This window comes from Triturus cristatus, chromosome 4_1, assembly GCF_964204655.1.
Source record: "Triturus cristatus chromosome 4_1, aTriCri1.1, whole genome shotgun sequence".
NCBI classification, from domain to species: Eukaryota; Metazoa; Chordata; class Amphibia; order Caudata; family Salamandridae; genus Triturus; species Triturus cristatus.
In genome coordinates, this window is record NC_140585.1 from 803,176,311 (window position 1) to 803,193,960 (window position 17,650).

General features: G+C 44.3%; 1 protein-coding gene across 2 annotated transcripts in view; it reads left to right on the forward strand.

The window, feature by feature from the left end:
• Positions 1-17,067, forward strand: part of XPOT (exportin for tRNA) — a 464,061-nt gene extending 446,994 nt beyond the window's left edge. For both annotated transcript variants that reach the window (XM_085653409.1, XM_085653408.1), the window contains one exon: positions 16,423-17,067. In XM_085653409.1, coding sequence (XP_085509535.1) covers positions 16,423-16,449 — 27 coding nt within the window. In that variant the 3' untranslated portion in view covers positions 16,450-17,067. The remainder of the gene's footprint in view (positions 1-16,422) is intronic.
• The last annotated feature ends 583 nt before the right edge of the window (positions 17,068-17,650 follow it).

Genomic DNA, 17,650 nt, shown 5'->3' on the forward strand with positions numbered 1-17,650 from the left:
AGCCCCTTCACAACTGTCCTGTCAGGCTCCTCACTCTGAAAACTGCCTTCTTTGTTGTCATCACCTCTGCTCGCAGGGTGAGTGAGCTTCAGGCTCTATCTTCCAAGCCTCCTTTCTTCTCTGTGCATCCTAACAAAGTGGTGCCATTTCATGTAGGACAATATCACCTTGCCCATCTTTTTCTCACCTCCGCACCCTTCCAAGGAGGAGGAGAGACTCCACCGGCTGGACCCTAAACGTGCGCTGTCCTTCTACCTTGACTGCACAATAGATTTCCGTGTAGATGATCAACTCTTCGTTGGCTATGTAGGTGCCAAGAAAGGTCAGGCTGTTAAAAAGCGTACCATCTCTCGGGTTGTCCTTTGTATTAAAGTCTGTTACACTTTAGCGACAAAGGAACCTCCAGTGGGGCTGCATGCTCATTTCACTAGGGCTACACCAGCAACCACTGCATTGGCATGTGGAGTTCCATTTCTTGGCATCTGCCAGGTGGCCAAGTGGGCATCCTTGCAAACGTTCACCAGACATTACTGCCTGGACAGCCAAGTCTGGAGGGACGGCTATTTTGCCCGTTCGGTCCTCCAGGATTTTCTGGTGTGAACTTAGTTCACAGACCCACCACCTGGGATGGTATTGTTGGGGTATCTATTCTAAGGTAAGCTATCTACAGCTAACTATCTCTTTCAGATGAACAAATTATTTACCTTCGGTAATGATGTATCTGTAAAAGACATAGGTTAGTTGTAGATTCCTTTCTGCCCCACCCATCCTCCACGCTCTGCGAACTGACTTCTAGGAATAGGGACTCCTTTACAGGGCTCTAGTTGTGGTGCACCAGTGGTCAGTGTCTTTCATGACTCTGCGCTTCTGGCGTGGAAAGTTGTATCACAACTGATATCAGCGTGCAGGGGTGGCGTCTGAGTGGCACCGCGATGTCATTCCGGCGACGACGGATGCAGAGTCGAACAACGCCACCAACCGACACTCAGAGGTACAGCTAAGAAAAAATTCTCAAGAACCCAGTCTGATGCCTGGGGTATTTCTAAGGCAAGGAATCTACAACTAACCTATGTCTCTTACAGATACATTATAACCGAAGGTAAGTAGCTTGTTCTTTCTCCTTATTGACATCTGCAACAACAACAAACAGCCCTCCAATTAGGATAGAGAAAACTAACATCCTCCAGGATAGCTGAGGCCACGAACCACTAAACAATTACTTCCTCACTCTGTCATTTCTCCTTTCCCCTGTGGGATGGAGGAGATGGAACCATCATTCAACTTGTCAAAAGTATAGCAAAAGAGAAATGGGTGCTAGAAAGTGTACTAAAAGTTTTGAAACTCCTTGCGCAGCAGCCCACCCAGAACATTTAAGATGTTTTTACTTGTCTCACCTTGCACAGGAGAATGGTCAAAAAAGTTAGGAGAACAAATGAGTAAGGAAATATACTGCTGGCACCAAAGTAGGATTTCAGCCTATAGTCTATCTGTGCTATAGACATTGGATGTACAAATTTCGCATGGCAGTCATTGAGTACAGGAGATTACTTGAATCCAGGCTCTACAACCAACACTACCTATAAAGCATATTACCCTTTCCATTAAAGTTGGCCCTACAAGTCTTTTCCTACTGCTTTGTAATGTTGGCAGCATTATCTGATTGAGACTTCTAGCTGCAGATTCCTTACCTTTGAATATACCTCAGGTGTCGAACTAGATCTGGAAAACTTGGAGTCCCGGGCCTGCTCTCGGAGTCGTTCCGGCTGATCTTTGTTGAGATCCAAATCTTCGTCTGGTAAGTTGCACAAGAGGGCAAGAAGTTGAAGTTTTCTTTGACTTCCCTGCGCTGGTCCACATCATCAGATGAGGTGCAGGAACGACGACACAAGTCTAGGCCCTACTCTCATACTTCCCCCATGGAACCTGAGCCTGGGTCCATTCCACTGCTCCCTGAATTTCCCAGAGCGACCCCCACCCAATTAAAGAAATATTATCAGGTGATGCTCTTCATCTTTGAGCGTGCCAACCCCATTGCAGTGCTTCAAGGCCCCATGGGTTCAGAAGGTGCCCCGACTGGATTTCTGCAGGCAGGTTTGCCCTTGGTGCCACTCGGGCCTTTCGGATCTGGACCAACTCCGATAGCGAATACACGACCTTCACTGGAGTTCGGTCCAGTGGCTCCGTTCCAGGAGTCGCCGCTGCCCCCATAGTTATTCCCGACTCCGATACGAAGCTAGACTGGCGTGGTCTGACATCGGCATCGACTGGACCAAGACCTTCTGGGTCAGAGACAGTGCCTCCTTTTTTTAAAATTTCTTTTTATTAAATCAAAACAAGCTTCAGATACACGTATATCACATGATATATAGACAAAGCATATACAAGACATGGCAAATATACGACCATGTAAAACACAATTATGTAGTTACATTGTAGGCAATGTCGCCCACTACCCACTGGAGTGCACCTTAAAGCCCTCCCGGAAAACCCATTCAGTAACCCTCATATGACCCCTCACAGACCCCTGTATACTGTCCACTACCCCCATACCTTCTCTCTATTTGCGGGGACATCCGAGGCTTTGATACACCACCTGCTCCGCACCATGGCACCAATCCATATCACAGAGCCACGCAGCCACAGTCGGGGGTTCCGCAGCCCCCCATGCACGTGCTATGTTCCTCTTACCGACTCCCCCTGCCAAGGCTAGTCACATCCTTGCCCACTTCGGCCACATGATCTCTCCTGTGACGCCGAGGATATGCCATCTGGATTCCAGGGGGACCTCTGCCCCCACCACAACCTCCATCCCCCGGGCAATGCCCTTCCAATACTTCTGAATCCTGGAGGAGGACCACAAAATATGAATGAATGATCCCCTCTCACCACATCCCCTGGTACATAATTCAGAGCTCTTAATACGGGCCTGTACCATTCTTGAGGCCTACGACCTGTGGAGGATACGGAGCTGAACAAGTCGAAAGCGTGCTCTAATGGCTATTTCCTTGGGACACTGGAGGGCCTCCGCCCAATTATCGTCTAACAACAATCCCACATCCGTTTTCCAGGCCTCCCGCAGGGGACCCAGACAGTCCGGAGTATTGTTTACCAGTTTTGTGTACGTCAGTGACACCGCCTTCTGAATCATGGGGTCCAAAAGAAGCCTATCCTCTAAAGCTGTGAGGAGACTGGGGGTTATATTAGTGAGGTGTTAGCAGACATAAAGGATACAATTTTAACTACCTGAAAGACCTCTCCAGTAGAACGCACTGCGTCATTGTGTTCTTGATAAAATAGGGCACTGGGGTGTCTGAATCATTTCTTGTATCCCTTAAGTGTTGATTTGAAACATTAATACTAGAACAGTCATAGTTGTAGCACCAGCAATGTACAGCCCTTCTACAATCTACTGTCCTCAGACAGGACGCCTGCCTGCACTAGGAAGAACAAGGGTATGGAAGGTAAATGTGGACTGGATTGAAAGTTTATAGCAAGGCAGTGATGTCCAAGGGTGTGGGCAACCATAGTGTACATTGTTCAACTCTAGTAAACCTATCGAGAGCAATGGTACATTTTGAGTTGAAAAGGAAAGAGCTGAGACTAGTCAATAATTTTAGAGCAAGCTCAGCCACTATGGAGACTGGATTGCTCAGTGTATTTGTGATCCTCTTTAAAGGAATAAATGGTATATACGCAGTTTATTTGGTGGATTGAAAGATGTTTCGCAAGGGGAGAGGACCCACTTTAAGATTTCAGGAAGCTAGGCTTTTAGATGAACACAGAAAAACAATTCTCTTAAACCTCAGACCAGAATGGAGTTTTGTAGGGCAACTTTGCATACCATCAGATACAGAGTAATGTCCTCACAAGCATGAAATCAGCCTATCAGCTCAATAATAAGGAATCTTCTGGTCCACAACTGCAAAACATTTTTGCATTACATGGCCTTCTTACACCTGATGTCAACCTGCAACTCTGCTAATCCCCTATTGCCAGATTGAAGGAATATTGTCGAAGAGTATGATCTTTTAATGCACTCTACAACCAATTTCCTATTTAGTGCAAAGTGGTTGTAATCTTTGCATGTCCTTCCTCTCAATTCAGCCGAAGGCAACACAAACAATGCACTTACCACTGTTTGGGTGGGTTGTGTGGAAGCCAGAACCTTTCCCATCTCTACTTACGAAGTAAAAAGAGAAGTGCAATAGGCCTCTCTTCGTAGATCAATAGCGTTCGTTTAATAAGAAATTCACAGTGGTGAACTTTTCCTTTGGGTTTATTACATTGTTTTTTTCCCTCATGGGAAGTTCTTGTGGCAAATCCATGTGAACATCTAATTGTCACTTTTTTTGATTTTATGGCATTACCGAAATGGCAGTGGACTCCTACCAGGTCTTGAACTATTGAAAGACCAAAGATTGACCTCTTTGCAACGAGACATCCAGGCAGAATAAAAATGTCTGAGCCTTCACTTCCAGGTATTAACAGATGTTTAGGAAAGTATTTTGATTGCACGGTGCAACAAATTTCTTCATGGTTTTTCTCCCATTATCTTGATCTTGACACCAGCCTGATTTGCGAAAGAGACACTTTTGTCATGATTGTAGCACAAGTTCAATCCAGAAAAATCTTAATATCCTGAGCTTGCCTGGATGTCCTTTCATCCTCCTACCATGCTCAGTTCTTCCCATAGTTTTGTACAGGAACGTAGTCAAATACTTCAGTACAAGATATGAATGCATTCCAAGACTATCTGATAGAGACTTCTAGCTGCAGATTCGCTACCTTTGAATTTCCCAGGTGTCAGGCCTGATGCCTGGGAAATTCAAAGGTAAAGAATCTGCATCTAGATAGGGTCTTTACCAGATAATGCGTTACCAAAGGTAAGTAACTTGTTCATTTTGAGTAAGCGATCCCTAATGAAGTTACGGAAGAGGGTTTGTCTCTTGTGTCTCTAAAATGACCGACTTTCTAACATTATAGTAAATGGATTCAGACCTTCAGCTGTTTTTTGTTTTTTTTATTTGTTTTTTAATAAAGTCCATTCATTCTACAATTTCCAGGTCCTTAAGGAAGGCAAGAAGACATCAGCGAATGCTCTTTAAAGTGTTAACAGATTTTTAACAGGGCAGTATTTGTGCCTGCTTTCAAGTACAAACTTAATAAGAACGAAATTACATAGAAACGACTAAAGATTTCAAAGTGTATTTATGTATGTGTGACTGTAACAGAAGATACCTCTTATCAAAAGTATGGCACAGAAAAACAGGCTGTTACCAAACACATGCTGTGCTTTTGAAGGTCTACAGGCTCTTTCTCAGAAGAATGATGGCTTATCCATCCAAAGACTTGGCAGTCTTTTATGTGGCTACTTGTCTTTAAGAGACTTGCAAAGTGCTGACAGAACATTGCTGCCTTGATAAAGACACTAGCACCTGGACACAAATGGGACAAGCTTTATCACAAACACCCTTATTTTGAAGCCTCATGGTAACACTTTGAGTTAGCCACTATCCTGCACTCTATTTAAAATTATGTAAAGTAGAAAAAGAAATACTTATGTTTGAGGAAATCTGTGGTTGTAGATACACCTGCTTAGCATAAGTCTGCCATCTAATGTTGGGCTTGGAAGTGTGCAAATAGTTTTTCTTCTAAGAAGTCTTTCGAGTTACTAGGTGTGGTAACTCCTCTTGTTTGCAATGCACTGTAGGGTTCGATCATGTACTCCTCTGCTCCATCTTGACATCGTAGAAAGACTAGCATATAGGCCTCTAACATCTGTATTGTTATCGATCAGGGTTATATATAGTTTACATTGGTCGCCTATCGACGCGTTCCAGCTGACCCAAGCCCAGATGGCCTTCACCCTTTGGGGCAGATCCTTCTTTTCCAAGTTCATTCACGTCATGCCCACCTGGTGATGGAATGGATACTTTTTCATTTTTGCCCACGCTGCCACGCCAACTTTCCACACACCGACCAACACCTGATATGTAACTTGTGCCTATCACCAATCAGCAGGAATCCATCTGTGAAGTGTGTAAGTGCTTCCGATCGAAAAAGATGCAGCACAATCGGTGCGCATGATGACTCGAAATGTCCAGACGTACAGATAACAAACACTCCGGATATTTTTGGGTCCGAAGAATACCAACACGAGGTACACACTTCAGAAGCAGATGAGGGCTCCTTCGCCCATGGCGAGAGTTCTGGGTCCAAACTCAAAATCGAGGACATTCCATGGGGTCGCACCGTGAGAACTATGCCTCATCCATCCCTTCCACAGTCTCGACAAGGTATCCAAAAGGGTCAGCAGTCTGGTTTAGAGCAACCAAAGCCCTTGCACAGGCCACTACTTCCTTCGGCTATGGTCGACACAGATTGGCTGTACCGGAAACGTTTAACGTTTGCCTCCAGATGATTCTACAACATACCATTACATCATAGGTAGAGCAGTTAGTTATCATAAGGTTGAGTTCCAAACAGTGCAACTAGAGGAGGGTTTTCTATTGGAAACACTTTCATCCACTCAGCGTTAGGCACACTACCTGCCTCTGCTTAAAAGTATGCTAGACATACCACAGATGTTTTTAAAGACCCCTTAAAAGCAAGGGTCATCACACCCCAAGTGGAGAAAAAATATAAGCCCTCTCCTACAGATACAACATATAAAAAAGGTAAACTACCACCAGATTCTCTAGTGGGTGCTACAGCAAGAAAGAGGGCGAACTCTCAAACATCTGCCAAGGCACCCCCACCAGACAAAGAGGCAAGTAAAATAGATGCTGCTGGGAAAAGAGTGGCAGCACAATGAGCCAACCATTGGAGGATAGCCAACTCCTTTGGTCTCCCTTCCCGTTATGACAGTGCACACTGGGATGAAATGGAGGGGTTCCTCCAACATCTCCCTGAAAAATGTAAAAAAGGGGCTCTTGAAATCGCTTCAGAAGGTAAACTAATAGCAAACCTCCATTCGCTGTGCACTGGATGCAGCTGATACAGCTGCGAGTGGTATTAACACCAGTGTCCTAATAAAAAGACATGCCTGGCTGAAGGTTTCAGGCTTCAAACCAGAAGTGCAACAAAATATTCTGACACTTCCCTTTGATGAAGAAAATCTCTTTAGCCCTCAAGTAGACACCTTAATTGCGAAAATTAATAAAGACAATGAAACGACTAAAGCCATGGGGGCGTTACAAACATCTACCTAAAGGGGTAATTTTCCTTGCTCCCCCTATCGTAGAGCAGCAGAAAGTACATCTGCACACTCCTCTTCTACATATCTGCTTCCCCATTTGCAAAATACATCCCCCAGGGGGCTGTTTTAGAGTACATAGTAAATCATTCCTGAGGTATAGGTGGTTTCAATAAACCAGCATCTACCACCACAAAACCTTGACTTACCTGCCATTGCCTCTTATCATATTACACTTGTCGGGGTACGACTACAACAGTTATTTCCCACATGGCAGACTATCACTATACCAGTGGGTAATAGATATTATCCAACATGGTTATTGCCTGGAGCTCAATTCAGCACCTCCAGACATTCCATCCTGGATGCACAGACTGTCAGCCGATCATCAACAGCTGCTCAAAGAGGAAATAAAAGCTCTTCAAAACAGAGCACTAGAACCTATATCACTACACCAACAGGGTACAGGCGTTTACTCAATTTACTTTCTCATTCCTTAGAAGGAAGGGTCCCTCAGGCCAATCTTAGATCGCAGACCCCTAAACAGGTACATTCTCTCAGAGCACTTCCATGTGGTCACTCTACAAGATTTAATTCCACTACTACAACAAAGTGACTTCATGTCCGTATTGGACCTAAAGGACACCTACTTTCACATCCCAATTCACCCAGCACATCTTTATTTCAAAGTACTTTGATTTGGGGTCACTACAGCACCCAGGATGTTGATCAAATGTCTAGCAGTGGTAGCAGCTCATCTATGCAGGCAAAATATACAAGTTTTTCCATACATGGTCAATTAGCTCATCAAACGTCCAAACCTACAAACCTGTTTTTAACACACTCAAATTACTATAAACCTACTTCATTGTTTAGATTTTACAGTCAATGCAGCCAAGTCCCATCTGAAAACTCTTCAAATACATTATCTCGGAGCCATTCTCAATTCTCAAACAGGGATGGCTTACCCAAATTAGCAGAGGGTCAGTCCTTTCAAAAGCTAATCCCACAGTTTCAGCCTCACCAGCAGATACCACTAAAAACAGTAATGCGCCGATTAGGCACCATGGCATTATGTATAGCTATATGCAAGACTCAATATGTGCCCGTTAAAGCAATGCTTAGCACATCAGTGGTCTCAAGCAGACGATCAGATGGAGGATCTAGTGTTGATCAGTCGTCAAGCTTGCCACTCTGCAGTGGTGGAATTCCAGCATTCTTCTACAAGGACAACCTTTCCTAAACCCAGTTGTGCAGGGGACCATAACAACGGAAGCATTACTCAAAGGTGGGGAAGCACATTCACAGGAATTGATTGTTCAGGGCCACCGGACAAAGAGTCAGGCTCATCTCCATATCAATCACCTAGAGCTGCTAGCTGTTCATCTAGTGCTGAAGCATTCCTTCCACACCTGAGAAGCAAAGTAAATCTCCTCAAAACAGACAACATTACTACCATGTATTAACTGCGAAAACAGGGGGGGGGGGGGCACCAGGTCACCTCAACTATCTCACTTAGCACAGACCATCTGAGGTATGCTCTCCGATACAAAAATTAACCTATTAGCGGAGTACATACAGGGTGTGGACAACAACTTTGCGGATCTCCTCAGCAGGGAACGACGACAAGTTCACAAGTGGGAGCTCAACCCACATGTCCTCCACCCATTCTTCTAACAATGGGGTCATCCAGACATAGACCTAGAACTTTGCATCCAGGTTCCAACACCCACAGTCCAAAGGCAATGCACTCTGGATGAATTGGTCCCACCTCTCCCTCTGCTTCCGTTTGTGATTCGCAAACTGTGAAACACATCTCTGATCCTCATCCTGGCGTCTCCCACATGGGCCAGACAACCATGGTTCACGACACTACTAGAGCTGTCAGTAGTCCCACACCAAGTACTTCCCAACTGGCAGGACCTACTCACCCAAACCCAGGGAGCGATAAAACACCCACACCCCAGATCTCTTAATCTAGCAATCTGGCTCCTGAGGTCTTAGCGTTCGGATACTTGAATCTACCTCAGCAGTGTATGGATATTCTTAAAGAGGCAAGAAGACCCATTACTAGAGCCTGCTAGGCGCCAAAGTGGAAACGATTTGTTCACTATTGCCATTCAAAAAGTATTAACCCATTAACAGCAAAGCCTCAAGACATTGTATGTATTACTGTTCTCATTGCAATCACTTCACTCAGACATGTTAGTGAGCTTCAGGCATTAACTCTAGAATAACCATTCTTCCAGCTTCATAGAGACAAAGTGGTACTGCGTACCAACCCTAAATTTCTACCAAAGGTGCTTCCACAGTTCCACTTACATCAATCTATTGAATTGCCACTATCCATTCCAAAGCCTGATGCAGTCGTGGATAGAGCTTTACACACACAGGATGTAAAAAGAGCTCTCAGGTATTATATTGACAGAACTAAATAATTCGGGAAAACGTAACAAATCTTTGTTGTAATATCAAAACCACATACAGGGAAAGTTATATCTAAAGCAACCATTTCATGTTGGATTGTAAAATGAATCCAAACTTGTTACGCCAAAGTTAAAAGAACTCTACCTATCCTTCCAAATGCTCACTCTAGTAGAACAAGCATTGGCAAAGCCAATAGGTCTCGCTTTTGTGCACCACTGGCTTTGGCAATTCTTTTTGGCCATGTTGAATAGCATGCTTTCGGAAACGTAGTGAAAAAGAAAGCAAAAAACATAGCATTAGCCTTCTGACAGCTGGTACCTAGCAAGTCATAAACAGCGAGCGAGTCCTTTAGTTAAAAAGAAAAGTGATTTATTCACATACTTATCAACCACTTCAACTGAAGGAAATGCTAAAAAATATATATATTGTGTATCCAAAAACATTTGCATTCTGAGGTGATTTAAAATATGTATGGAGTCAGATTACTAGAGGCTGGCAGAGCTGCTGTCTCCAGTTTAAACCTGCCCTGGAGGTCGCCACATATATTTACACACAGGTCTGTCTTATTTGTTGTGTTTTCCAAGGCAAACGCGGTGAATCTAGACTTTACCATTGGCAGTGTACATGCCCACACCATCCCCACATAAATAAATTTGAACGATTTTAACATAAGCCTTTCACCAGTCCAAACGTTTAACATTGAAAGTAGGGACACTGCTGGCTTAAAATAGGGTAATGTAGCGCAGCTCTACTACAAGCAAACTCCATACAGGCTTGGCATTCAGGACGGGCACAGCAGGAAAAAAGAACGTGTTACTTAGTTCTGTGATTTAGTGCCAAGCAATGATTCCCAACCCAACCCAAACTAGCACTAGAGAATAATTCACAACATAAACATATACGTGAGAGCCTCTGGAAGGTAGGATTTTCAGCAGACACATTGGCTTCATTACTAAACGTTTCTGGCTAGCTAAGAAGTGCGTGAGGGTGCCGCAATACGAAGACAAAGTGGAGCACGGCACTACAAATCCGCTGCACGCTGATGGCAAGGCTAGTGCTGCGGTGGGAGGTCTGAAGAGACCTTACAGAGCTACTGCAGCTCGGAAGTCCATTCAGACTTTATCCAAGCCCTCTGCTGAGCCCAGGAAACATGTTAAGTATAGCGGCAAGAGGCATTTCAGACTTTTTCTGGGGGCAAATGTGTACATCAGACATGAGAAAGTAATAAGTAAAAGTGTTGCATTCAAATGGTAGCATACACGTGTGGAAGAAAAGCCTAAGCAAAAAATGACAGTTTGCAAAAATACATTTTAAACAAGCATTTACAATGCAATGGTCTCGGCATTGGTAAAGTTAGATCTATTGGCATTGCTCATGACATTATTTTTGTTTATGTTTTTGTTTTTAGAAACTGCATTGTCATGAGCAATGCCAATAGCTCTAACTTTAACAATGCCGAGACCGTTGCATTGTAAATGCTTGTTAAATCTCGGATCGAGACTGCGCAAGCGCAGCCTTCGAGCCGAGACCTAAAAATGTGTGGATGACCTCTAGTTTTAATTGATACATTTCGCATTCCACCTATAGGCAAAACTCTGATTTTCAATAACATTTATTTAACATGACAGCGTAAACAGCAATTACAATACAAGCCGGCCAAAGATAACATAGAATGCCAGAAAAGTTAAATGTATGTTGCAAATTATGATGAAAGAACCTAGCTACACGTAACCCCCTAGGTATGCCTGTTCATAGAACGCAACATGTGGCGCTACATATTTTTGAAGCGTACAACAAGACCTAGCCAATGCAGCGCTTTGTTTACCAGAGCTGCTTTAGCAACCTAACGTCAGACCTGCACACCTGGTACCTGGCGGGTCAGTGGAGTTGTCGCAGGTAGCGGTGGAATGCGGGGCTTGTCGCTGGATCAAGAGGCCCAGCTCGGCCTCCTCACCAGCCCTTTTATTCTAAAGCCCGTTCTTTCTTCAGCAGGGATGATGAAAGCCCTGAGTGACTCAGTCAAACACAGATATGACGCCTTCCCATTAAAGGGGGCGCTTGGCCTTTCGGTTACTACAAGAACCAAGAAGTGGCGACCTGTTGCTATTTAATTAAAGTTGACGCCTCACTTCAGGTTCTCAAAACCTGTCACAGGGTGGAGGAATGTGCTCGCAGGCTGTCACTGGGGGATGGGAATATGGCGCTCTCTGCCTTTGCCGCCTTTTCCTGCCGAGCCTGCTCTCGGTAGGCACTCTCTGCTGCGTGCCCGCCTTCAGGTGTGGGTGGAGTGCGGGATTTCTGTTGGGAATGCTCAACACCGACTTTGTTGTCGGTTTAAACATCCTCCCAGTAATCCATCCAGTTAGAAACACAAGAGCAGCCTTTCCGCCTGGATGAGCTCATGTTTCTGGCGGCTTGCATCTGCTGCGCGAGGTGGGTTTGGTATATTTCCAACACATTTTCAAAATGGAGCGCCAAACCGACGGAAAACTCGTGGAAGTGGCCAGTGAGAAAACGACCACTTCGTGTTTCTGACGGTGTTTTTATATTAAAGTGACTGCTTTTCAAAGGAGTCTTCTGCTACACACAGTATGTACGTATTCTCAAATAAATAAAACAGGGTGTGTACTTCCACTTCATGGTATAGTCGTTGTTGTCCGAACCTGTTGCCGCTTCTCATGAACCCCAAAAGTGTGTACTAGTAGTTGTGGGAGAATATGGCTTTAATGCCCAGCGCTGTGCACTCTGGAACCGGGGGAACCAGGTTCGAGTCTCAGCGTCATCTCAACACCCTGTGATTCTGGGCAAATCACTAATTTTTTTCCATGCCTAATATAATGAAAATAGTTGAACTGGTACTCGAGAAAGCGCCTAAATACTATTGAGTCGAATTTGCGCTATATAAAACTGCAAACACAGTAAACGTGTCTACACTGTGCATCATCTTTTCCAGGTTAAACACACATGACCGGGCACGCCTGGGAGCACTGCACAGCGCCTCTTTCCTTCGTGTTTACATTGCTACTGTGTCCACTCAGTAGTTTCTAATGAGATGACAAAGGTACCTGTCAAAGTCCAGCAAAAGCAAACTTATTCAATAGTTCGGTTTGGAAGTGAGACTGCGAGATGCACCCCAAGAAAGTCGCGGACCCCCCCTCCCCCCCCCGCAAGCATGGTACTTGGGTACACCTGGTGGGCATCTGTACCAGGTTCTGACAGGAGCCCGTTGATTCTCTGCCCCTACCCTCTCCTTCTCCCTGCACTTCACTTTCAGCAGACTCAACTTTTTTGCTGTCACACCCACACAACAGACGCACCTCGTTAACCCCTGCCTCGCCGCAGGCAGCAGCCCCATGAAGGAAGGTCTGGGTCCGGTGCGGGGGGGGTAGATCCGGGCATTCTCCAGCGCCCTATCTGTGCGGCTGCACTGTGCCTGGCGCGGCCGGTTTGGCGCCACCGGCGGAGCGTTTTTATAGACGTAAGGGTGAGCTTCAGGAGGAGCCTGTGAGGTGCAGGCAGCCTGGGATGAGTCGTTTGTTGCCCTGAGCACACACGCACCTCACCAGCAGCAGCGATCGTCACCAGAGCTCCTGCGTGCTCCGGGGGCTCCCGGCGACTGCACGTGCGTCATCATGGTAAGACCCCATTAACTTTCAACTTTTTACTGAGTTTTTGTACAGCAGAAAACGCCAAGATGCCACCGTTTATTTAAGTACTGAACGCTGCCGTTGCGCAAAGGAGCCATTTAGGGTGCGTTTGGGCGCGTGAGTCGTAGCGAGCACCGATTAGAAATGTACGCGGCTCATTTATTTAGATTAGCGCTTAATTAAACTGTTGTTCGCTTCCAGAGGGCCTTAGAACAAGCACACCACCGCCTTTCTCCGAGGCGAAGCAGAAATGCCTCGGAGAAACGCAGTGGCGTTTTCGGATTCGGGGGCGTGTTTTGCTGTTATCTCCTCTTGCCATTGGCTGGAGGAGATAATTAGACTTTCTGAAAAAAACACGCCCCCCGATCCGAAAAGGACGGGGCCTGATCGGAGTGACGGGACCTCTTCTCCAATGGCTGGCCAGCATTCAAGAGGCCAGCCAATGGAGAACAGGGGAGAAGAGGGGCGGGTTCAAGCCCCTCTTCTCCAAGTCAAAAAATCTCGGATCGAGACTGCGCAACGCAGCCTTCGAGCCGAGACCTAAAAAGCATTGGCAAAGCCAATAGGTCTCGCCTTGTTGACCTATGGGTTCCTCAATGCTTTTTACTGAGGAAAAAAGGCACAATGATGCAACCGCTGCTGGTGGCATGCGTAGACATGCATCACCACGCATGCGAGCACCTAAGACATGACAGAGGCACCATTTTGTTTTTTTATTTTCATTTACCAATCGAAGGTGGCAGACGGTAGACAAAAGAAAATAATGTTATTGTTGCAAAAGCACTTTTTGCTATGCGGATCAGCCCAAAACCAAATTTAAAAGGATTGCAAGTATCAGGAACCAGTGCAGGGTGAGAATGAATCACGGGGGGGGGAGGGGTGCAACAAAGGCGGGAAAAATCGCCTTATGGACTGCCTGGAAGCAAATGGCAGCTGACTGGCCCTCCCCTCCTGCTCACAGGCACTTTGAAGTGCCACACCAACAGTACAGAGCTTTGCGAGGAAGCAGAGAATGCTTGCCGTCTCACCTGGCAACTCCGGACCAAAAGGAAGTAACAGATCCTGTGTTTCTTTTCTGCTTTGAAGCGAGAGGGTTAAAGAGTAAAACGAGCACGCAGGGTGCTAGTGAAAAAGGATGTGATCTGTAAACAAGCAACAACGATGATAGGGAGGGAAGGCAAGTAACAACAAGAGGGAGAATGGGGTGCAAACCGTGAGGATGGGCAGAAGGGGGATGGGCAATTAACGGGGCGGGAGTAGGACGCAACAGAGGGGAGGAGGCAGACTGCAAACACCAAATTAAAATGGAACATGCATTGTTAAAGATTAAGTGTGGCGTATGTGTGAGGCTGTCTCTGCCAGCTACAGCCGCTGTGCGAAAGTAAAACAGAAAAAAAAATTAACATGAAGCGCGGCACCCGTCCGTGAAGCTGCATTTTCCAACCAATAGCCTGTGTAAACAAACTTTCTTTTATTGCACTTCGCTCGCTTCACGGACGGCTGGTGCACTTCATGTTTGTTTTACTTTTGCACATCGGCTGTAGGTGGCCGAGGCAGCCTCACACCTATGCCACATTTTGTTAGAGATGTAGTGCTGCATATGTGTGAGGGTGGGTTGGCCTGCACGAAACGCCAAAAATAAAGAAAAAGTAGTGCAGTTAAAGCAAATACGTGGGCCAAACTGAGAGGATCCATGTAGCAGGGCCAATCGCTAGGGCTGGCTGCCCACAAGGCGGTACAAATGTACCCTGTGCACCAACCAAAACAATTGTATTCATAAAGGCATGCCAAGCAACCAATCAAAAAACGGTAGGTGTGTTTCATGCCACAGAGAAATTACTAAATGCCTTGTAAAGCAGTGCATGCGCACTGCCTCTATGCTCGACCTAAAAAAGGGAGCTTCCATGGCCTTTTTAGGCAATATACCCATGGTTGACCTATGTAAGGCAGCTACATGGAATACACTGCATACATTTACAAAACATTACTGTGTAGATGTTATAGCCGGTCAACAAGCCATTGTGGGTCAAGCGGTTCTACGAACATTATTTCAAGCAAACACAATACACACAGGTTACCCAATGCTTTGGGAGGAATACATCTTCACAGTCTATGCTAAGCATGTGTACCTACAGTCACACATGCCATCAAACTTGAAAATGTTACTTACCCAGTAAGCATCTGTTTGTGGCATGTAGTGCTGTAGATTCACCTGCGCCCACCCTCCTCCCTGGACACCTGTGTTGGTTGCGGTTGTCTACATTGAACAGCACACTATTTTCGCATGGTCATCTCACCAAGATAGATTATCCTTCACATTCCATCCTCACCTGCTAAGCTGAAAACAATATTGCGATGGAGTCGAGGACCCTACACATTGCAAACAAGTGGAGGAGTCACTATACCTCGTGACTCGAAAGACTTCTTCGAAGAAAAACAACTTGCCCACTTCCGAGCTCAACACTAGATAACGGACTTACACTAAGAATGTGAATCTACAGTACTACATGCCACAAACAGATACTTACTATGTATGTAACACTTTCCTTTCAAGTGTTGTTCTCCACGTTGATATGTTTTATAGTTTTACATGTGACTATTCCACCTCCATTTGGAGAGAACAAAAAATAGCAGTGCACTTCTAGTGTATGTGAGACATTAACTGTATTGATTTAAGTCCATTGATGTACCTAATAATACACCCCAAAGTGCAGAGCATTCATTCACTGTGCAATATAGGCAAACGCCCTAGAAATAGTTTAGAAATCCAAAGGTTCAAGTGGATGATATGTTTTACTTAATCTTGATATCACAGAAGAAACAAACAATATCTTGATTACAATCACAATTGTTCGACGGTAACTACAGATATGTTGTTGTAATGCTTCATAGATGGTTTCAGCCGACACGTTTTTCATCCCTGCTCAGTATTTATACTATAATGATATACAAAGATCTTCTTCTATTTAGATAGAAATATATAGTCAGTTATGCTTATAAATTACGGAGATGTAAAATAGCTCAACCAAGTGATGCGTATATGCTGTTATTTACCGAACCAATGTATGTGTGACACAGTCTGACGCATGTAAAATCAAATCTTTGCCAAGTCCGTGTAACATTTCTTTCAGCCATTTTTTTCTTTTTTCACAGGTTTTCTTTCAGAGAGCCAAAACTTGAAGAACTCACTGGAAAGTATAGGCTATTGTCCTAGTTATTGGACTCCAGTTATTAATTTATGTAGAGTTCTAAACTCTGTGCCATACAATTTGGTGGTCCCAAAATATATTGCTTTGCAATAAATAGTAGTAAATATTTTCATTTGTTTTATGGTCTAGAAGAACATATGTCTTCGATATTGCTTTAATAAGGGATTTGACAGTGTTCAAGATTGTCTGTATCCCTTGCAGTCCTGCGCTATTTTTCTTTATTGTGTAAGTCGTGCTGCAGTTTCGAATGCAAAAAAAATAAATTGTATCATTAATTTGATTTGATTTTTGGAATGAAAAACCTTTTCAAATTCAAGACTGAAATTGTTCCTTTCTTTGTACATAAAATTGCTATTTAGTAAAAGACGTAACTGTAAATGAAAGATGAATTTCATGTATTGCTCATTTATGGCTGCAAATAAACATTCAAATGAATTTTTGTAGATAGTCAAGTAAAGCACTTGTTACAGCAATCTTAAGCTAAGTATGTGTGCCTCCCGCAAAACACAAATCGGTTAATTATCCATAGGAAATGGTTTTGAATACTTTTTATGTGTAAGAAAGAGAAATAAATTTTATGTAGTAAAAACAGTGTTTTGTAGCTTTGTTGTGTGTATAAAGCTTGAACAAAGATGACAATAAAACACACCAACACATAACTAAATTCGATTTGAGGATTAAACATCAGAAACAGTGGTGCCAAGGGTTATGCACAATTATTTTGCTCCAAATCAAATGTAAAAGTTTTTGGCCGAAACTTTGCTTAGCACTGAATTTTTGCATTTCATGGTTTACTCAAATAAATTTGTCACGTGAAATTAGCAATAACAAATTGACTTTAGAAAAATATTTCCCCACTCCAAAAACAATTTTTGACTCAAAAGTATCTCCATGGTTCAGCACCCCTCCTTGGCTAGTTCGTTTTAACCATTTCCCTTTACCAATACCTTATATGCTATTTCAAGGCTTTGTGTCCAGTGGTGCGAGAAGGAGTGGGCATATGCTCAGCTCCTGTATTCCCATACAGGATATTTGAACAATGCTTTGTGTTTAATAAAGTTAATGCGGAAACTTGCTGCTACTTTCCTTCTTTTTTCAAACTGGACAAAACACACCAGGTAATCTCCATGTCAGCCATCTTCAGCTGCAACGTTTACAAACAGTGCATGCAC